The sequence below is a fragment of the Amphibalanus amphitrite genome, unplaced genomic scaffold (assembly GCF_019059575.1).
Source record: "Amphibalanus amphitrite isolate SeventyFive unplaced genomic scaffold, NRLGWU_Aamphi_draft 000065F_arrow, whole genome shotgun sequence".
In the NCBI taxonomy this organism is placed as follows: domain Eukaryota; kingdom Metazoa; phylum Arthropoda; class Thecostraca; order Balanomorpha; family Balanidae; genus Amphibalanus; species Amphibalanus amphitrite.
The window spans coordinates 623,272-646,414 of NW_024881561.1; the positions used below are offsets into that span (position 1 = coordinate 623,272).

At 51.6% G+C, this 23,143-nt stretch overlaps 1 protein-coding gene across 4 annotated transcripts in view; it reads left to right on the forward strand.

Moving 5' to 3' along the window:
* LOC122378818 (RNA pseudouridylate synthase domain-containing protein 2-like) overlaps positions 1-23,143 on the forward strand; it is a 146,513-nt gene that overhangs the window by 65,797 nt on the left and 57,573 nt on the right. For all 4 annotated transcript variants that reach the window (XM_043360334.1, XM_043360335.1, XM_043360336.1 and 1 more), the window contains exon 4: positions 20,658-20,745. In XM_043360334.1, the coding sequence (XP_043216269.1) occupies positions 20,658-20,745 (88 nt within the window). The remainder of the gene's footprint in view (positions 1-20,657; positions 20,746-23,143) is intronic.

Consider the following 23,143-nt stretch of genomic DNA (forward strand, 5'->3'; position numbering starts at 1 on the left):
TCGACGGCCCACGATCCGGGTCACTGCCGAAATGACTGACGTCATGGACTACGATAACCGTTTACGTGGACCGCAGCGAGTGCGCTAGTGACGTTCAATGCGTTCATCCGGCAATTTCCCACCCTCCCTCCCTGTGTTGTGTTCTCGTCGTGCCTGTTGTGTGACCTCCCCGCTGCGTCCTTCGCCCTTCAGGCGTCGGACTCTGCTTTGTCCTGGCCAAAGCTCTTGCCCTGGGTGGGGGAGGTGTGTAACGTGCGTCTCTTTTAGTGGGTTTAGGATTAAATAGTTTGTAGTTCGATTTTACCTGCGTGGTGGCCCTATTTCAATTAGGCATTTTCAACGTTCATTACTCCACTGTATCTCTGCCGTGCGGGGCCGACTTTGCCGAGACCCCACACGCCGCTGCGCTGCCGTGCCGCCGCGCCGCCGCCCAGCCGTGGCGCCGCGCCGCCGCCCAAAGCCGGTTCGTCACGGTGTCACGCATGTCCATCTTCTGAGGATTTAGCGGCGCGCGCTATTCAACTATCTCGGCTCTGCCCTGTACTTAACAAAGCTTTAGATCTACCGTTTACATACTTGTCCATCATAGTTTAGTCACACTTAGTCAGTACCGGGTGCGCCTCGGGCAGTGCGCCTCCCACCTCCGACGAGGTAGTGACCAATCGCAAACTGTGTAACCATATATGAAATGCTCTCCTGACCAATAGTAAGCTGCCACGTAGGTTAGAAGGCTACGCCCTAACGTTAGAGTAGTTCTGCTCTGGCCTCCCGGACGGAGGAACCGGGGAGAAGACCTAGAGCCACCACCGGCGCCGGACGTGTTACCAGTCCGGGAAGACCACAGGGCTCCACAGCCGCTGGACGCATAACATCTGCTCCGCGTGCTTGTGAGAAGACCCCCGGCGGCCACTGAGGCCGGACGTGTACCTGCATCGGTCTCGACCGACACTGTAGCTGACCACCTCGCTCTGTGTTGTGCTCGACAATACACCTGGACCGTCAGAGCATCTCTTCTGGTAAAGGGCTGACAACAACACCGGCGCGCCCTGCCCTGGGCACGAGAAACCGCCGTGTTACACCTCTCGTTCTCTAGCCGATTTGACCTGTCGCCCTCCGTTGTTTCTTTGTTCGTTTTTTTTTTTTGTCGTTATATGCTGTCAGAGGGAGAGCTCGCCGCGGGCGGTGATCGGAGGCAGATATGGACCTCAGTTTTGTTCGTTCTGATTGCTGTCGGCTCGACAGTCTGGAGTCCTCGAGATGGCGAGATTCGGCAGCGCTGTTTCGAGTTGGTTGGATTAGGTCACAGATGATGCCAAGGTCTGTGGTGCTCGGCATTCAGTGCACCAGTTGGGATTCAGTCTGCTCGCCATTTCCCAGCCTATTGGAGTGGCAGCAGCTGTTCACTCATCCGGAGCCAATCGGCAGAAGTTGGGAGTCGATCCGCTCCAACAGTCCATTGAGGCTGCTTGCAATGGGTCCGGCTAGTACCAATGTTTTCGAACGAACAGGCTGTGCGAGTGCCGATTCTCGGAGGCCACACGATATTAATACTTTTAGCAAGCACTCTAAGCCGGTGAAAATTGCAGCCAGCGTAGAGTCAACAGTGTCGCGGCCGGTTCACAATCAGTTGGCCGTATTGCCTGCGTTGTGCGAAACTTTGGGCGGACGACTCGGGAATGATTGTGTTTGTTGGCGGCGCTGGGAAGTTTTACCGCCTCGGGGACGCCGCTGGCGCTTGCTGTTGATCCGGGGCGTTTGCCCAAGTGTCGGCTGCAGTCTTTAGAGGCTGCCGAGGCGGTGGGGCTCGCGGAACTGAAGGGATTGGAAAACGATCACGCAACAAGTTAGGTACTGGTAGTTTTATTGGTAAAGGTAAAAATAGGGCTAGGTTTTTTTTTTTAAATAAATTTAGTCCGAACCTTTTGATGGGAAGGATTCACAAGGACAGAGCCACCGCTAAGCGAAGCTTGTTGCGGTGACCCTGCCCTCTACCCTCCGATCGCGCAATTCCAGTTCTATGGCAGAATTTAGAGTCCAAAGTTTAACGTGCGCAGTCGCACATAGCCGCGCACGGCCGGTCCCCTCACTGACTTCGCCTGGCTACGGCCTGCCACCAACCGCATCCATACCTGTCAGGATGCCCATAAATGTCAAGCGCCCGTCGCGCTTCGAACCCGGACTGTTGTAACCGGGAACGCGTGCTCTCACCACGCGGAGTCCAACGCTCTACCAACTGAGCTACGGGACCAAGGTTGTAGGTTGTGGGCTTCATAAATAAATAATTGTTTAATATCGATTTAAAATGCATTTTTTAGCCATTCGAATTTTGATCATTGCATTGTTATACATTGCAGTTGGGCATTCTTGGCTTAGCTGAGAGTGCGCCAATGGGCTGATATAGAAAAAGGTTTTGTGCACTGTCGAGGTATGGCTGTAAATCCAATTTTTTTTTTAGAAATCTTCTCATGCACAGTCCTCATGCATTTCTATACCCGTAAGTCCATGAACTGGGCATTGATATGCTTTGCATCTCTGTACACGGTGCTATTGATTCATGTCTGTGAAGTCAGTGTCCAGCCCTCTGCTGAAATCCTCTGCTAACCGCCCCCCCCCCCCCCCCAGTAAAGTCAGCGCAGATCACCCTCTGACCGCTCCCAGACCGCCCTATGACCGCTCCCAGACCGCCCTGTGACCGCTCCCGTACCGCCCTCTGTCGCTGCCCGCCTGCCGGACCGTGTAGCGACTAACGAGGCCGTTTGCCGAGTGGCCGAGCATCTCCCGTCGATCGGTAATAGCGGCCGAGGCCGGCGCTGAATGGACGCAGTGATTGAGACGGATGTTTACACGCCAGACTGCGCCGGGCGGCGCGGCGCTGACGCCGCCCGCGCTCTGACCGGACTGGTGCTCCCAGACGCACTCGTGGCTGACCCTGGTACCGGACCGCGCTCATTTAAGGGCGGATCAGTGGCACGGGCGTCATTAAGATGCCCCGACGCCCCACTGCACTGAGGAGTCTCAAACTATGAGACAAGTTAGGCGAATACTTTTGGATTCCTGTGAAACAGTTGTGGATGTTGAACGCACGGTTTGAGATGCTCCGGAAATTAAACAAAGGAGTTTTTGAATTGAATGTTGGCTGAGGAGACGAGAAGTTTATTCATATGCCTAAGCTTGATGTCATGAGAGCTGCTTTACGTCATTTTTAGCTGCCTCGGTTTATTAACATGCAATTGAAATGTTTTTATTTCGTTCCGTCACAGTTAATCGTAAAATATTTAGACTTTAAGCTTGAACTGTGCGTAGAAGACAACCATGCATGTTTTACGGATAAGGTAATATGTTTTTGCTAATTTCTTTCTGGATTTTAGGCTTTAGAATTTCGTGAAGAGTTCTGTGCTTCCCTACCCTGTACTGCGCTGTTCACCCAGTCACACTGGGAACAGCTGAGCCCTGAGCTGCTTTGCTCGGATAAGCCGTTATTTGCCAGACAGTTCCGAAGGCTGTAGCGGCACGCTGGCGTAAACACATTGCTCACATTTCATATCGAATCTGTTCGGCCTCAGCTGGGACTCAATCCAACACCCGTGGCTGCTACCGCGCTGAGTTTGAATTAAAACGTCTCAGGCGCCTCACACTTCTCGGCGGCGAATCCACCCCACACTCGTTCCCCAACCCGGCTACCGCGTGGCACCAACACTTGGCGACTCTCCCAATGTGATTGGGTGTTCCATTGCACATTGTTCCCGTGATTACTGTTCCAGTCTTGGAGTCTCTGTCCGGTTGTTCCATTGCACATTGGTCCTGTGCTCATCGTCCCAGTGTTGGAGACTGGCTCCGGTAGAGTCCTCTCCATCCCGAGGCGTCTGCCCGGCCGGATGACCGAGCCAATCCGTGCCCCGACTCGGGCGGCGCGCTCGCCCCCTGTCGCACCATCTGCTCCTGCAGCTGTCTGGGCGACTATAATGAGCCGGCGGCACCTGTGATCGCCCTGCGCGCACCGCGTGACGCCCGACACGCAGCCGCCCGTGTCACGTCCGTCACAGAGCCACCGGCGTCACGACCGTTACGGATCGCGCAGCTGGCTGAAACGGGACCGGGGGAAAGTCTCAGCCGGGAGCCGGTACAGCAAAAATACAGACAGCTGCACTCTAAAGCTCTGCATCAAGGACTCATGTACTTTATGAATGTGGATGATTTGTCTTCTCCCGTCAAAATATCTCGGATACCATAAAACATAGGTATGTCATAGAGACCAGGAATATTCAATCCCTACACTGCGTGCACGTCGTAACTGTTCTCGTTGATTTTGTTTCGCGATAAATCGGACCAAAGATCGTTTTTGTTATATGACTGATTTTTTTTTAATGACTCTTTAGACGGCGAAAGAATATTAACCCTTCTAAAACAGATGGTTGAGTAGGTAAGGGTCACCCTATGGCCTATACATTTTTTCATCGTCCAACACTATCTGATCTCTCGGTGCAGGTGGCAGTCAACAGCGCCGCTTGTTTGGTATTCGGATTTCTCGTCTTCCCTGCGTGTGTAGACTGTGCCGCTGTACCGCAGTGTGCTGCGGCGCAGTCTGCCTTTCCAGGCTGAACCGGCCGGCGCAATGCTGGAGCCGCCGCGCCGCTCGCCGCTGGCACTGCGGTACAGTATACCGTCTCAGGCGGAATACCCGCGCGCCATCTATCGGCGAAGGGACGAACCTCATCGGGCGCTCGCCGCTCCCTCGACCTCGTTCGGTCTCTTTGTCAACACGCTATTGTGGTCCGCGGCCGGTCGGTCATCTGACGAGGACAGTGTGTCAGTCGGTGTCACAAAGGCCCGCCGTTTGCGGCCGGGCCGGCCCAGCGGCGGAGCGCGCCGCCCAGTTGGCTGCGTCCCAAGCCGCCTGTTGCATCCGCTGAGTGGCGGCCGGTGGCGGGTGACGGGTGACTTCCCCGTCCCTCCCCCTCCCGTCCGTCCCCGCCGGGTGCCAGGCAGCTGTCCCGGACACTCTGCTGCGCCCTGGCCCCAGAGCGGACACTGTTCGCCGCTTCCCGGCGGGTGTCGCCGCAGCCCGACGCCGCGACCGCCACTCTAATGGCCGCTGGCCCGGCGCGCTCCTCGCCTGTCTTCATTAGCGACGCTGTCGTCGTCGCTGAACAGATGTGCAGCCTTAGTGCCCGTGTTTTTCCTGTTGAGAGCCGGGTTTTCGATGCGTTAGTCGGGACGTTAGCGTTCAGCCTTTCCGCTAGTTATTTTTGAAATAGGACAGCGCTTTGAAGACGTAATGTGCACTCAGGGCTGAGTGCTGCTAGCTGTCGTATTTACCAAAATATATTAACAACGTCTTTTTCTGTCTTTTTGCAATTTCCATGATCCATGATAGTTGATAGTTGACATGCTAGTTTCCATTATAGTTGTTGAATTTTGGCTGCATGTCACATAGGTCGATGAATATTGGTAATTTCTCGGATGCAGCTGCAGGCCTATACGGAAGTGGTCAAAGTTGGCCCGTTCGGCCGGCCGGTGGCCATCAGTGACCATCAGGTGATGGAGCGGCACTGGTCAGCTGGCAAATCGCTCTCCAAATGTCATACGGTGTTTTCCGGGGCATAATCAGGATATAGAGCAACTTTGATCTATTGGGGCGGTCTATAAAGAGGATTTAGTCCACAGGATAGTGACTTCTGCACGAAACCATCTGAGCTCATGTCTCATGTGATCTCTCATTCTGGAATGAATGATCAATGATCATATTCATACTCATTCTTGTGATCTCAATCAGCTCTTCTGGTTGATTGAACGCTTTCTTATGGTTACGCTATATTGTTGCGTAGCGCGTACCTAATTTGTATTGTTTGTAGGCATATTGCTGAAAAAAAAATGAATGTTGCAACTGCGTACACAGCTATTTTGCTAGTATCTTTGGCCGGCGCATTTCTGGGAAAGCAAGTTATTTTGAACCCGACATGTTCTATTTTTTTATCTTATTTTTTATCTTATTTGATTTGTTTTCATGCCTTCTTGTCACATCGGTCGTCACTTTTAGGACCTGTTTCATTTTTTGCACAGTTCCATTAACCGATTAACGCTGCCAAAATACGATGGTTGCCTGCTATTTTGAGTCATCGAAGGGCTCTTTTGCATTCCTGCCCTTTGAGATGACACTGCACCCCTTTGTTTAAAGCTCTCAGAAGCTGACAGAGATAGACATTGTTTTGGTCGGTCTTGCTCTTTTCATCTCGTTTGAGCCGAGTTTTTGCCTCAGCTCTTGGACTGCGCTATTCGTGTCTAGTGATCATTTGTTGTTCCAGGGCAGTTGTTGGCATAGAGTTGTTTGTACTGGACGGCTGTCGTTAGCGGCGCGAACTGTTTTCAAACCGTAACCGTACTTACCACGCTGTTTCTCTTCCTGTGAATGATGAGAGGACTGTATTCGGTCAATTTCTTATGCAGCAATGAATATGAAAGTTTTCGTGAAACAGGCTCACTGTGGCAATTCTGTCCTGGGCCAAATTTAATTTTATCCAACATCTAGCGATTTATGACATTTGCCGCCTGAGATTGACTTTTAACAGCGGTCAATGAACAATGTGTATCTGGCACCAATCAGTGAAAAGATGGGCTATCAATCGCTATCAATAGCGTAAGGCTGATACCGGTATTTCATGTGAATGAAGCGAATGGTATTTCCCACAGATAGTATTCGTTAATCGAAGGACATTATGTTAATTAATTTAGTATGTGGTCTCGTTTCAAATTTTGTCACTCTTTCGATTTAAGAAACCATCACGGAATGAGGCTAAGGAGCCTCCAGCAATCTCCTTTGGTCCGGAGACACTTTTGTCGGCCTCAGGAATGAATACCAGTGGCCCGCAAAGAGACTGCTGTGCACTTTAGTGTGACATCGTGTATCTCGAGCGTGCTCGTCTTTGTAGTGAGACGTTTCTCTGAAGGGGACTCTGGAGTCTGGACCACAACTCCCGTCACCTCCGAACATCGAGGTGTAACGCTGCCGCTTAAGCACTAAACAGCGTACGAGGCTGCCTCTTCTTCTTAAGCTGTTTTTCATGGATTCGTGGCAAACTCAAAGACTTATTATATTTGCCCCCCCCCCCCTATATTTTTTATATTTGCCCCCACTTATTGTATTTGCCTTAATCGGAAAGTTTCGACGGCAGACCATTTTTTTAGCTGAGCTGCTAAATCGCTGCCCCTTACAAGTTACATTACTGGAGCTGCTGTTATGATCATAAATCATAATGCAGGCCGCATAAGGAAGATTGATTTTCTTTCGCGTGCTGTTTGATGATACGGCTCACCATCCGGGCTCCCCTTGCATGACTTCCATTAGCTGTCTGTGTCGAGCCTGCACTTTAGGGGTGCATGCTGGCTTGCCTCCTAGAAACCATTTTTTTTTAGTACAAAGCGCGATAAGCAGAATTCAGTGCTAGATCGTTTCACCACCCGGCACTTCACTGTTCATTCTACGTCCCCGGCCGTCACCTTGTTTTACTGGCTGGACGCAGACGCCGCCACCGCCGGAATTAATGTCCAGTGAGCCATCGCCGTACCATCTCGCCACGCTCCGAGTTATGTCCGGCTAATGTCCGCGGTACCGTTCAGACCGGCCTGACGAGCGGCGCCGGTCTGAGAGAGCGCGGGTCGCGGTGCCGCAGTGCGACGGCCGCCACTGCCGCACCCGCCACCGGGCGGTCCCGGCGCCGCCCCGCCGAGCGCAGTGTCACCGACACACTTCAGACCCCCAGCGACCCTCCCATCCCCGCCCAGCTGGCCAAACTGCGCCGTCATGGACAGAGGATCCGACAGATTCCGCCCCCCACACCGGGGGGGGGGGGGGCGGAATCTGCGGAATTCCGCACCGGGAGCCCAGTGACCTTCAGGTGCTTTTCCTGCGACCCACACACTGACGCCCATTATAGCCGCCCAGCCCGCATCATCGGCGACCAGTGCCGGCCGGACTCAGTTCGATTTGCTGTTCTAACCGAGCTCGTTTCGATTTGCCGTGCCGACCGGGATCGTTTCGATTTGCTGATTTTCTCCGGGCCGCTGCGGTCACTGGTGCCTGTGCAATTTGGATCGGTCGTGCCTCGGACAGACGGTAATGGCCCTCGGAAGGCCGGACTGCGCCCGACTCGGGATCAAAATCAAATTACACTAACCAATCGAGCGAAATCAAGAGAAATCTGCTCCAAGTGGTCTCCGAAGACGATTGAAAATGAAGCGGGCTTAATTTGGTAATGTGCGTTGCGGGTTTAATGCTTTGAGGGTGGGGCTGATTGCTGAAGACCTTTGCATTGTGATGAAATTGCATCACAATGAAAAGCCAAAAACGACTGATTATTTCGGTTATTCAGCGACGTTTCACTGTCGCCTTTGCTTATCTCTGCAGTTATATTTTTTGCGGTAGCGTAATTATGCTTCGCTGCCGTCGATTCGATCGGGGCTAAATTATGCCGTAATTTCATGCTCGTTCGACGTAGATCAATGATGACCATGAAGTGAGAAATTAACGCTATCGACAGCATCAGCGGCTGTCATATTTTAAGGACCACAAAATGTCGTAAAGAGTGACTTCTTTTTACGGGACATTGGCTCCCTATCTCACTAAATATTAATCTGATGGAGTCTTGGGGCTAGGGAGCTTTTCAACATGAGCTCGAATCTCGGACTGGTAATGCGGGCTGTAATTTGGACCCCTTTGCGATCGCTGGCGGAGCCATTTCTGTGTCGTGAAGCGGTGACGCTGCGTGGCTCGATAGGCTAATGGGCGGAGCCCTGTTGGCGAGAGGATGTGCCGTTGGGCTCAACTGACAGCGCGTCACGTGCAGACATTAGCGCGAGGTGGTTTGTCGAGTGCCAACTTGCCGACTTTTGTGTATTTTTTGTTGATGGGCAGGTTATGTAATCGTGAGGATAACTGGCAATGGAGATACGATAGGGGATGTGTTAGTTGTTGTAGAATCGGTATATGGGAGCAATGGGAGTCTTACCATTTTCACTTGCACGGTAAAACTGTTTCATCAGATATAAATTGTATGTGATTCGAATTTGTGACGAAGCAAATGCGGATAAGATGAGGCAACGCTGATGAAATTCACAATTCCTTTCATGTTAATTTCTTCCGCCATAAAGATTCTTCCAACATATGAGGCTGCATTTTCGTAATCTGCGGATCTCGTTTCTCTCCGCAGGCAGTTCTCTGTTGTGTCTGATGCTGTTTCACATAATTTGGTTGGAATTTGCGTTTTCCTCTGAAGGTTTTATAAGATTTATACGACAGCAGCCTGTAATTTCGTGTTCCACAACAACTACAATATTGCTGCGCTCCGAGTCTGCACGCACGCGGCTATGGAACAAGCATCACGTTTGATCGTTATTAACTTCCGTCCTCTACCAGTAGCTGTTTTTGGCTCTGACCGAAGACATCTGTCTCTGCGTGCCGCCCACCAATCCGGTCATCCGGATAGAGACTCGCAATGGAACTGGCTAGTCATCGAAGGGCAACTCCCTGGCGCGGTGGTTGGACGTCGGCTGTTAGCTCTGATTTCGTCGTATAGAAGTAGGTTGTATAGTAATTAAAGGCAATATTTTTCATCATAATATGCATCTTCCATGACTAAACTTGTTGCGTCAAACTGTCATACAAGCTGTGATCAGGAGGACCATAGTCCAAAAGTGTCAATCGTCCGCTTTCCCTATCGTTCGCCTTCACCTTCCTTTCAATAGGTGAAGCCTAAAGTAGCGCCGTGCAGCTGGCCCATTACCCCTACATTGTGTTAACTGTTTTCCATCAGCGTCGCGCGCTCGCCAAGTGCCACTCAGCCCCACAGTAAACACCAGCATTTAGCGGTCTCGACCCATTGAGCGGAGGCAGCGCTCTGTGACGGTCGCGGCGCGTGGATACGAGTCTGGCGCACGGTGGCGCCCGCGACCGACGTCTCTAATTGTTCGTAGCGGTCTCTGACGGCGCGTGCCGTCGTGTGGCGGCTGGCAGTCCGTCACCGGCCGCCGCGCTGCACCGGTCGGCCCGGCTGGGTGGTCCGACCGACCGGGAGCCGCCGCCCGGACCGGGGAATCTCGGGGTGTAATCTCGGCTGATGAATGACGATGCCTGGTAATGAAGCAATGAAATCGGAATGGTTTCCTTGAAGGTAATCTGAGGCATGAGGTCTCAGTAATTTGTAGGGTAGACCGGGGCAAGTCGCCCCGCCGAGGTAAAACGCCTCACCGATGTTTCTCGGAACTGGCAGGGTTCTGGGGAAACATCATCTCTTCTATAAAACGTGCACTATATGATCATTATATGAGCAGACTGGAAAGAAATTATGATGACTCTTTCGGAAGATATAGCCAAAAATGTGTTTTTTGAGTGATTTTTATGTTTTGTTGTCAGATTATGTATTATGGCGTTCTTTTATGGTCCACATTAGGTTAACGACTTTTATGTATTTTGAACAACTATTGTCTAACGCTTATCATGCCGGGTTGGTTCGTGTTAAATATGTCTTGCTGGAGTGCAAGGCGTTGTTCTCTGACCGAACTACGTGATGGGGTAAAACGCCCCAGTAGGTCGCGGGGCAAAAAGCCCCTGGGGCGTTTTACCTCATGTGTTGTTCGGGCTACCCACTTCCTTATGTTCGGTAGCTGGCGAACAGTAAGTTTCTATGCCTTTATGTGTATTTTTCTCAGCAACTGGATGGCAAAGGAAGTATTTTGTTAACATTTGCATTGCAATTATTTATTACTTGGTCTTATGAGGTAGGTGAAAAACCTGCTCATACAATAGTGTCATAGCTGAGCACCTGACAGGATGGAATGTGCTAACTTCAGTGCCGTGCCTCCAGAGGTCTAACGGACCTCTCACATAAGATTTAGCCAACTACCATGTTAAATCTTTAATCTAAAGTATGGGGCTACTTGCCCCAGGCCGTGGGGCGTTTTGCCCTGGGGTTGGGGCAAAATGCCCCATTTGCAGTTGCTTCACAAATCACTTCCTAGCTTGGAGTCCGATCATAAGTGAATCAATTTGAGGGGTGCAATTTAAAGTAAAATGTCCAAAGAACGCATTGAGCACAAATTTGGCCTTCCAGGTGATGTGGGACAAAATTTATGCAGCAAAATAAATTATCTGGGGCGTCTTGCCCCAGGCTACCCTACATTGAATGCTGACAACGAGAATTTGTTAGGAAGAAAATGGATGCATTTGTTTTATTTTTTTATGCTTTATTTTGCTTGCATCGTTAATGTGCTATCTAGCTACATGATATATATTTATTTCCTTGATAGCCTGATGACGCCTTTGGTCTTGAACCCGCCGATTCTGACTGGTTTTGATGGATCCAACAAGAGCTGTTCTTCGAACTGATTATTACCTACCGAGAGATGAAGAATCGATTTGAAAGGTACTGGGAATCTGTCCTTTGGTCGTGCCCAGCGGACTAGTAAAACAGACAGGAGTCGCGACTAGACCGGCAGAACAGACTGGGAGGATAAACTGGAGGGACGGACATAGGAGGACAGACTGACAGTCTTCAGTCTGAGAGGTCTGGTTGGAGGACAGCTCGGGAGAAGAGACACGAGGGCCCTGGCCCACATCCAGAGAGATTTCATCGAGATAGCGCTGCGGTGTCGGCCCGGCCAACAGACGGAACGCAGCCCCGTACTCACGTACAAAGAGACGGGGACAGATGGACGAACACCGTGTGACAGAGCGAGGCAGACAGTCTGACATGTAGAACTAGACAGACATTAACTGACTGACAGACATGCAGAAGACGAGAAAACATGTAGCTGGACCCCACCACATTACAGCTAACACAGAAACTCGCAGACAGACACACGAGGTCCGTCTTTGGCACACCAATCACCGTTTCCCCGCGTCTCTCGGCTGCGGCTGGCCCGTCTCACACGTCCTGTCCAGCTCTGCCTGTCTGTTTACCGTTGTTGGTGAGTTTCTGTCAGGCGCTAACTGCCGACTGGCAGCAGGTTTCCCAGCGTCCCGCCCTCGTCCCGTCCCGTCCCGTGGGACGAGCCGAGCTAGATCCAGTAATTGTGGAGTAGTTGTTCCGAAGGAGGTGTTTCTAACGAACTGGAAAGACGGGCACGAAACTGATATAGGTGGGAGTCGGACTAAATGTGGCGCGGCCTGCGCGTGTGGAATTCTGACGGCTGGATTGAGCCGGCCAGCGTCTTGGCATCTGTTGAATGTCGATCAAGATGATAACCTTAGTTGATTTTCCTTTGCCAGGGTAGCCCAGCTGCGAGAACCTCTACTAGTTATCCTCTCAGTGTTCGGGGCTGTTCACATCTAGCATGCTGAATGCTGATACCTCGTAACATGGAAGTGACCTGTCCCTGCACCCCTCTCGTCCCCCTCGCTGCCTCCCTGTCTCTACCCCTCCCCTCTCGTGTCTGTCGCAGCCCGCTCCGCCGCGGACGGGCATTGTCTCCCAGTCAGTGCAGCGCAGAGCTGGTCTCCATATCAATAAACCACAACTGACAGGCCCACAAAGTCGGCACCGCGCACGGAACTAGTGGATCCGACAGTCACGACGTTTTTCCTTCAACTTCAATGGGCTGGGTTTTCCATTGTTCTGACTTGCGAAATTAACATAAATTTGAGTTAGGGCTGTCCGGGTTGCCGCATTGTTTCCTAATTTTCTTGTAGTTTTTTTTTTCGTCAGTGGCAATTGAGAATGCATTTATCTTCTAATTTATGTCATTTTATTCAAAAATCTTAACGAAACAGTACCAAGCTAGTCTCACATCCCTTTCACGTCAGTCGCATCTACAGACGACATGATGCATTGGATGCTTCATCTAGGGATATTTGCACGGACGAGTGGCTGCCGTGGCAACGTAGATTTCAAAGCCTTCGTCGTCACTAAACAGCCGAAATGATGCCGGGCTGTTAAGCTCAAAGTGGTCCGTATATAATCGCCTTACCTCCAAAGACAATGTGCGACGCTTCGTTTGGGGTGTCCGGACTTTCTTGCCTATGGAGCAGCCCCGCAGTGAAAGACTGCCTGAATCGATGACCTGCTGTTCAATCGTCATAGACCTCTGCCCGCCCCAACGTTTACAATGCAGTGAATATTAGGTGTCAATCTCTGCTACCTTTAAACGCCATTGCTGGAGACTTACACTTCATTGAATTGGTCAAAGTCGAAGCCAGATTCTACGATCAATCCGTTGCAGTGCCCTTAGGTAAATTGAGAAAGTCCAGTCGCCTTTGAGGCTCGCCGTTCCGAACCCAAAGCCCCATTAGCGTTTCCGGCCGCCCTGATTGGCTCCATTGTCGGTGTCTGATGACCGTATCGGTAACGGCCGCCGGTACCTGGCCCGTGCGGGGGCGCGCCTATCGGTACCTGACCGGGCTCCGAACGCTTCAGTCGGTACCAGGCCAGTGCTGGGCGCCCCGCGGACCCCCGAGCTATCCTGGGCGCCCCGCCGCGCCGGTACCTGGCCGATCGAGAGCGCCCCACCAGTCCCGGTTACCGCCCCCACGCGTCACAGATCGATTGGAGTCGCCTCGGCGTCGGGCGACGGGCGATCAGTCGCTAACTGACTATTGGCCAGCGTATAACGCAGCCACGGACACTGGTCGACCGCAGCGAATGGCGGCTTTGAGCTGGTTTTCGTGGTAAATGTGGTAGAGTCGTTAGCTGTGTTTTCTCGCTCATTTGTCTCAATCAATCACCCAGCACCGGCGTGCTGTCACTGCGTTTTGATGTAAGCTGCTTTTTCGCCTTTTTGCTCATCATTTGAAAGTATCGTTTTCTAGCGAACGTGTGACTCAACGTCTATTTTTCACCATATAGTGAGCGGGGGTGGTGTGCCAAGATTTGAGTCTGGTAAGGTTTCACTGGCCATAAATTTCTCCAGGTAATAACCGCTGAGGAAAAGGAGAGGGGCGTGGCACCCACATTGGGTCTAAAAATGGCGCACCTATGAGGTCGACTTTCATACCGCGGTGGCTGGTGAGGACCGTACTTTTGATTTATCTATTTAGTTTGAAACGTCCGGGCTGTTGCTGTTTTGAAAGCCTTGCCGTGCATTCGCCATGCATTTGACTGAACGAATAATTAGCTAATGCTGAACAATGATGTAAACTTAATGGCAGAATACATTAAAAGAGTGTAATTATTTCAGAAGAAAGTCTGGCGATCACCATCCGAGTGGCGTGATCCGCCGGAACTGCAATAGTCGCTCGGACAGTTCCTGCTCTTACCGCCGGCCTTGCGCGGTCGTTCCTGGTCTCGCGTGATTCCTCATGACACGGGCTGACACGGCCGTGCTGCCGCGGTGTCTGACCGTGACACCCGACACGGCCCGCCGCGCCCTGATACCGCTCCGACACCATCCTCCGGACATGACGCGACATTTGCATGAGCTCCGCCCGAGCTGACGGAGCCACGGCCGGGGCGGCGGCCGAGCCGACTTGTCAGGCGGGTCACGCACCGGGTCCGTCGCCATCGGGTCGGCCCGGTCAACCGGATGTTCCTGGGCCGTTTATAGCTTCCATGTCGCTGTTGGCTGTCGTTTCTGGGGCTGTCAATATGCTGCAGGCGGGCCTCAGTTGGTGGGGCGGTAGCTGCCAGGCGTGCCAAGCCAGCTCGTCGGTTCGAGGGCACTGTATCGGTATCTAGTCACGGTAGCGCGACCTGTGGTCGGTATCCCTGGTCGCAGTAGCTCGGTCTCCGGCTGTGGCCGTGCGGCTGACCAGTCGGCCGCTCGGTCGGTGTTCCTGGTTGCAGTTACTCGGCCTCTGGCTGTGACCGTGCGGCTGACCAGTCGGCCGCTCGGCCGGTCCCCAGGGTGCCGACGGCCCAGCAGAGGACGTCCAACTGCAGCGGCTATTGACCGCGCCTGCCGGCTCCTCGCGCTGCGTCGCCAGGACGCTTCCACTGCACGGACGACACCGAGCCATCGGCAGTGTAAACCTAGCTCCGTGCACGAGTGGCCTGCCTCCAGTGCCAGTCGCTGGCGAGTCAGTACTGAGTGACTACCGGAGACGTATATATATACGGAGACGTATAAATACAATACATACATTACATACATACATACGTATATAGCGCTCATTGTTCAGCGCTCGGCACCCGGTCACCAAACCTTGTGGTGGGCGCGGTTCGCGGGCTCGCTGGTTCGGGGATGTCCCCAGCTGGCCGGCATGTGTGGAGTTGGACGCTCAGATATGAACACCGCACATCGGGGCAGTGGATACCAGTGGATTTGACAGAGGATGATGCATGGCTGTTGAGCAGCAGATGACGCCCGCTGATACGGGCCTGAGGCCGCCGGATACCCTGCGTGTCAAACATCCGTCAAGCTGTGCACCAATGCAGGATTATGTGGAGCGAAACACAAACATCCTTTGAATCGGAATGCAACCGACTCGATGTCTGTGCAACCGACTCCATACGTTGTACTTTTGCCTTGTCCTGCATGCCAAACCGTCCCTGTATGTGTGCAATAATCCAGAGTAGCTGCCTAAAATAGGGATTAGAAGGTGAAGCACGATGCATCAAATCCACCAAACCGTGTAGCAAACACTCCCTGATCCTCAGTGAAGCGAAATGTACTCAACTTATTTAGTTTTACAGCAGTGCTTAGCCCAATTCGGGGTTGATAATGCACTGCTCATTAGCCATGCGTCTCATTAGCTGGCGTGAAATGCTTCGGATTAAAATGCATTAGCTAGTTGCCTTTGCTACGAAAAACACTGTACGGCATGTTGCGACAGCGAGTTGTTATCAGTTTTTGCATTTCATTAAAGGTAGTGTGCCAGCTTTCCTGGACCGTATGGAGTTAATGGCCCAGATAAGGAGAACCGGATTTTTAGAACTTATCCATACCTTCAAAACTCATGGAAACGTCTTAAATTCTTCAAATTTTGAGTACCCCAGTGCGAAATTCGCCCCGACGGGTTGTCGGTCGTACCCCAACCACATTTCACACCACTATGAACAATAAATGCACACACTGAAATCGCTATTACCGATATGCTCATCCAATCAAGTTTCGATAAACCCGTTCATCATCAGCTCCTGCGGTTTCGAACACGCCTGTTAGGTGGTGCGGTAGACCACGCCCAAAGCCAGGGCCCCGGTAACGTGAGGTAGCCGAGTCAGGGCAGCGTGCGCTGACCCAAGCCGGAGCCGCGCGTCCTCCCGGTGTCATGTGATAGCCCGGGGCTGCCCGCGGGGATGCGGTAGACCGCGCCCAAAGCTGCGGCCCCGGCTTGGGTCAGCGCACGCTGCCCCGACTCGGCTACCTCACGTTACCGGGGCCCTGGCTTTGGGCGCGGCTTCTGCTCATACTTTGTGGTGCGGTGGTGGTGCGTCGGGCTGCGCGCTCTGACTTCGGCCAAGAAAAATGCGTCAGCTGATCATTGTCATTTCTGCCACTTGCGTGTGGTGAAATGGGGTCATAACTTATAAGACGGCTTTTTCATATCAATTATTTTACATAAAATCATATTTCAAACCATAAATAATGTTCGACAGCCAAATAAAAGAAACAATACCAATACGGGCTTACAGTTTAAGGCTCGACATTGTGTTGTCTACGATTAGACAGCTGATAACTCATTCCCGTACGTCGTATGGTCGTAACACTATAATGACCTTTGCTTATTGTCACAAGTGCGCCGCATTCGCGATTGTTGCCCGACGCCTGTTTGCAGGTGAGTCCACTACAGTTGTTATACATATCTAAAAACCGATAAGCTTTTAGGCGAAAAAGGTACTATTCCAGGCCCATTTTTGATTTTTTTTTTTGCGATATTAGGTAAAAACAGAAGCTTCTTATCCTAGGAAAAATAAAATGGGAAATCTTTCAAAGGTGGCACACTACCTTTAAATGAAATGAATACGTCCAACCCTTACAGTGCCATTTATTTTTGTTTTTACTGCGAAAGTGGCAACAATTCATCGCCCTGATAACATGGTTCTCTCAATTCTTGTGATGAATTCTTCAGTTTTTACTTTTCGTCGCCCTAGGTGCCACCCTGAACAGACGACGGGTGAATCTGAGGACTTCAAAGGGCCCTGGGTTTTCGCTCCCCGTTTGGGGAGTTTTTCAGTGTTGGCCCTACCCATTTCCTACCAACGCCATCACTATTTATGAGACCATTTCGTATTCGGCGCACCGGGCGCGTGCTGAGCAATGTGAGGAGCCGCTTTTAGCACGCTGGCCCGCTGTCTGCTCGCTGTCCATTTGTCTGAGTGTGCTGAGGGCGGGGCGGGCTGATCCGCCGGATCAGTCCTCTGCCTGCTGTCCGTCCCTGCTCCTCCTCCGTCTGTCCTGGATCAGGTGACAGGGAGGCCGGCTGCAGACCGGTGTCCGGGGGGTGGGGGGGGGGGTGGAACAGACGCGCTCACTGCTCAGACGTGCACCTCGCCCCGCCCTCTGCCCTCCCCTCCCGCCGGTACCGAGCCGCCGGGTCCGCCGGCTCTGTGATGAGAGGCGCGCGTGTCGCCGCCGGGGGCCGCGTGTCGCCCGTCCCGCCGCCCCTGATTTGATGGCGCCGGGCGGGGCCGGTGTCGGCAGCGGCGCAGGGCGCGGTCGGAACACCTAGCGTGACGGACACCCGTAGGAGACAGTCGGGGCCTTATTCAATCTGCGACGCATCCCCGCCGCACGCGACCGTCCGCCGCCTGGCACGGGCTGGCGCGTCGCCCCCTGTCGACCTCCCCATCCCTCCCCGTCGTCCCGCCGTCGCCCGGGTGAGGTCTCCAACAGAAGGTGCACCCGGCGATCACAGGCAGTATGTCTGGGTCTCGTACGACAGCGGCGCTCTGCCCCGCCCTGAGCCCGCTGACTGACCTTTGTCGGCGCCACCGGCGACTCCACGGGGGACCTTCTGGTGGCAACTGGTGACCTCTGACCTGAGCCTCACACGGAGGGATGCCGCGGGAGGGGAGGGGGAGGGGACATTCGACGTGGAAACAGTGGCTTCTGGGGCGAGCTGAATTGCCTAATGGTTAGGCAGCTGGTGTCAATTTTATACTCACATTTATTAGACATTGGCTGGAGCCTACTGAGCTCAGCGGCGCTGTTACATCCGACAACGCTCTATTCCAATAGGGAATTGCGATATGTCCATGCTATGGCAAATATTTACCGCAGGCCGCCCGATGGCTGTTTTATGGCGAGCAGGGAGAAGTGTAGAGGATTCTGAGCTGGCAGGCACTATCACCATCGCTGGAGATCAATGCAGTTTTGTTTTCGTTCACTTTTGTTAAGTTTACACAAAATTGATATGCCGGCATCCTTTGTAGTTTTGCATAGTAGAGATGTGTCATTTTCCATGCATCGAGTGTTTTGAAATCATTGAAGGATAGATCAATAGACCTTAAAATCGGATAGATATTGTTATAAGAAACATGCTTATCCAGTTGTATGCTGCTGAGTGATCTATTGCGCTCTCTTACTATGTATGTAGCTAGTAGATGAAAATCATTCGTAATTGCTTTGCATTTAGTATGTTTTTACACTCTGTGACGAGCTCAATTTAATTATACACTTCGGTAAGCATTCTAGCTCAAGCGACAAACCACAACTTCGTGTTAAGTGTCATTTTCAGCACGACAATGTGGCGAAATGATTCCATCATGGCTTGTTTGCGCGAGTCATGCTCCTCGCCACGGATTCAAACATTTGCGACATGAAATTATGCTCCAATGTGGCCATTACAGGTCTAATGCACTAATGCAGGCTGGGAGTGATGGATTGCTAATTCTGCTTCCTGAATTGATTCCAATTTATAAGCGGTCTGTTCCTACTTTATCGTCTGTGCGCTCCTTTTGTGCGCAGTCTTTGTGTCCGACTTTCATTTATCGACACCGCTGGTCCCATTACAGCAATCATTGATTTGCGATAATTTGATCCTGACTTGACCTTTTGCGGTTAAAGGGAAGCACAAAACCTGGAGAAACACTGCTCGGATTTCCACTTTCGTCCCAATTCACCGAATAATTGCGTTTTAATCTGTCCGAATGTTTCAACTCACGGACATAAAGCGTTTTTAGTGAGCATTGAACTTCATTGATTCGTAGTTCTAGTAAATGTAAATTGCGAAGCCAGTGTAACATGTTATAAGAATGGACGCTTACCAAGGCCTTTCGACAAGTTGGATAGCCATTTTTGTGTTTTTTTTTCTTTCTTTGGGGGAGGTATTTTTAATTCCTAACCATTCATTATTCATTCTGTTACGTCTTGAATAAACTTTCGCATTTTGTCGATTAAGATGCGTTTTCTGCCATTCATTGATGCGGGTACTCTAAACCAAGACCATTTCGTTACCGCCGACACGTTTTGTTGTAGGGCGATAGACCACTTGTCTGCCTTATGAGCTCAGCTATCGATTATTCAGCGCATCGTTAAGCCGGGGGATAGCTGAAGCCGAGGGCTCGCTCTGTTATGTATGGATACCAGCCGGTCTATTCAGTCATCATCAGTCGGGAGAATTAATGTTCAAATTATGCAGGAGGTGCTGGTGAATAAATTAGCCCGCGTGTCACAATAATGCGCGGATGACATTTTCAATAGCTCCTCTGGTGAGCGGAGCAGACGACTGCACTGGGACCACCGATACCCGCACCGACCATGTCAGCTGCGCTAATACAATTGGAGCTGGCTCATTACAGTTGGTCCTCAGAGCACTGGTACTGTACATACAGTTGGTCTTCACTAGAGGCTGGTCAGTCACAGCTAATCCTCAGGGATCTAGCATGAGTGCCACCATCTTGCAAAAAGATGTGTTTTGTATTGGGCGTGCACTCAACTATCCTTCGCTATCCGAGCTGCTCAATCTACCCGCAGAGATGGATGCTCGCAAAAAAGATGGATATTCGCATGCTACACCGTCCATGCAATTTGTATTCATTTGAACACGCGGATGGTATTTGTCATTTTGCGTGTGCTGCTGGGCGTGCAATCTTAGTCTCCCCTGCGCGCGGGCCCGCGGCGGATGATGAACTGGGGACGGTTCCGAATGAATATCTGTCCCCCGACATCCATGGAATAATGCATCTTCCTAAAACGGCTCCCGGCGGCCGCGAACACACGCCATTCGTCATCACACTGCTCGTTATAATGGTGTGCCCGGGCAGTTATATCTGCAGCACATACATGTAGAAATACAGTAAATTTCAGGCGCACTTTACGAGTGAAGCTTTTGGAACCTTCCTTTGGCATTGCACTGACTTTTGTGTTGATGGTTATGGGGACTTTGGTGTATGGCGCAGAGACGCGCAAATGCAGCGATTGTTCAGCCAATGGTTGATATTTTCCAGGACGTGTGGGCTCACAACTGATAAATCATTTCGTCCAACTTTACCATTAGCGAAATCGTTCATATCATATTCTATCATATTCTTTTCTACATCTATTTTTAGACACCCATTTTTTATATTCATATCTAGACTTCAAAAGGTCTTGGTTTATCAGCTTTACATGTCATCGATGATGACTTGCACCAAACATGTGTCAGTGTGCATTGTGCAGTTGAGTTGCAGCTCCAGTTCCACTGAACTTGTCCCACTGCAATACACGGTACCCATGTCGAAATCGTGATGTAGGTCTCACATGTCGTCTCGACTGAGGCTCATTGTTGACCTTTGGCACTCCTTTGTTTGCAGGCCAAACTCGAGACGAAGGCCCTGAAAGCCAAACGTCCCGGGTTCACCGATGAACGCTACACGGAGACGTCGTACTGGTTTGAGAACGGTGGGTCCGCGCGCCGCTGAGCTTTTCAGACGGCTCTGGCGTCCTGTGCCGACTATAAACATGTTTTCATTGCTATTAGCAACTGATTAGATTGCACCACAACTCGCACTCTCACATTCACATAAAAGACAGATTCATCATTCATCTATAAATGCAAACGATGCACAGAAAGAGAAACAATGCCATGATGTTCGAACTGAAAACTACATAGTTATTACGGTTATAACACTATATAGCCTTGCTTATAACCGTCAAAATAAACGTTAAAACACAGTTAAAACATGCCAACATTAGGCTGCGCTCGTGACGCCACACTGGCAGCGCCTCGGCTCTGTTTGGAGGCCGTGGGCTCCGAAAGTGGTGCTCGAAGACCGGACAACCATCTCCAGAAGGTGTAACCGCCGGCTTCGATCGGCCGTTCCGATAATATACGACCGTTTGGGGCGGCGTGCCCCGGCCGGGGCGGACGTGCACCTTACTACGGGAGCGTAGTGGCGAGGCGAGACGGTGGAACAAAGAAAGGCACGGTCGCCGCACCTCGCAGTGTCCTGTTAGACGAACCTGTTGTTAATCGAACCGGGATTTACAAACAGCGCTTCATCGCATAGGTACAGCCCACCGCTAAAGTAATGTAGGGTTTTACCAATCTCAACGGTTGGCTTTGACTGGCGATTGTTAAATGCGGAGTGATCGAAAAGAAGATGTCAATAGCTAAAGTTGCAGCTGCAAGGGTGACGATACATATAAGCTACATTCAAAGTTTCATTGTAGTCTGGCTAATCGTTCCTAAGCTTCAGAAGCAGAACATACCCATGACTGAAACCCCACATTACTTCTGCTGTGGACTGTACTATGTACTGGCCCACTGACAGCGTCGTGAACACTAAATGGTCCCCACGTTCCCTAGACCACTCATAACCGTTCCTTGACCTTAGGAAGCCAGTCAATGGTCCTAGCGTTCCTTGACCTGAGACAGGTCGTGAGCCAGCTATGTTTCCCGTCACCTCTCTGACCCAGCCCTGTGACCGGTGACCTCTGTGAGCCAGCTCTGTGTCCCGTGACCTCTCTGTGAGCCAGCTCTGTGTCCCGTGACCTCTCTGACCCAGGTCGGTGTCCCGTGACCTCTCTGTGAGCCAACTCTGTATCCCGTGACCTCTCTGTGAGCCAGCTCTGTGTCCCGTGACCTCTCTGACCCAGGCCAGTGACCGGTGACCTCTCTGTGAGCCAGCTCTGTGTCCCGTGACCTCTCTGACCCAGGTCGGTGACCGGTGACCCCTGTGAGTCAGCTCTGCGTCCCGTGACTGGGGTCACTGCCGCCGCCGCCCGTTGCCGGATTACGGGCCGGCGCGGCCTTTGATGTCGGACGGCTATGTGCCGTGTCGCCTGCTCAGTATTCATGCGCGCCGCCTCATAATCCGTCACCATTGGCTGCCGGCCGGCGGAATGGCTCCCGAGCCCCATCCCGTATCCCCTGCCCCCCCCCCCTTCCGCCATACGGCCCAAACGGCCCCGCCTGAAATCCAGTCGTGTACCGGGTATATTCTAGACGAAAGGTGTATTTTTTAACCATATGGAAGACGAACGTTAAATATTTCCCCACTGTTTTATCGGCGGGAGCTTAGCTTACACGTTGAATATTGTAGCTCTTTCCCTCACATCTGTATTGCCAAATGCATTTAGCTAAGTCAAGGTAAATAAATTAAACATTGTTTTCCAATCCCAGTGCCTTGAGGTGTCTGACTGAATGTTCCTAGCATATCATTGTTGAGACGTCTCTCTTTAATTAGTCAATCCTTAATGATCGAACACATTCATCTTTGACGAGCCATTGCTGCCTAGTGACTACTGAGAGGGAAGGCAAAAACTTCTCTGAAAACACGGCGACTTGAGTCGTCCAAAGTTTAGAGGTGGCTCAGCAATGGAAATACTTTCGATGCATTGGTGGATGTATGTTAACAGCACGAATGCCAGTGCCACCTGATTTGAGAGCTTGTGCAGGTGACAGATTTACCATTTATTCGTTTTCGGAATACTGATTTTAAACTGTCTACAGTTACTGATGTTTCATAAAACTGTCCACTGCCTTTCTCTGTGGGATACCAAGATCATAGTCAAACCTGTGTGAGAAATACCTCGGAAGAGTGCTTCATATTTTTCTCACCCGACATCACCCTCAATTGAATCTCATCACTGTCCGTCCCTTCCCGACGTGATCCGTCTAGACGGTGCCATCCCCTCAGTTCAGTGAAGTCGGACGTTAGGAGTTATCTAGCAGAGAAGATGGGCCGCTCGACAAAGCCCGGCGTATTACCTAGGTGATATTAGGGCGGCATGCTCATCTCGGGGCGGCCGGCGACGAGCGCTCGTTCTCATTCCGTTCAGCCGGTTAGCCGCTTCC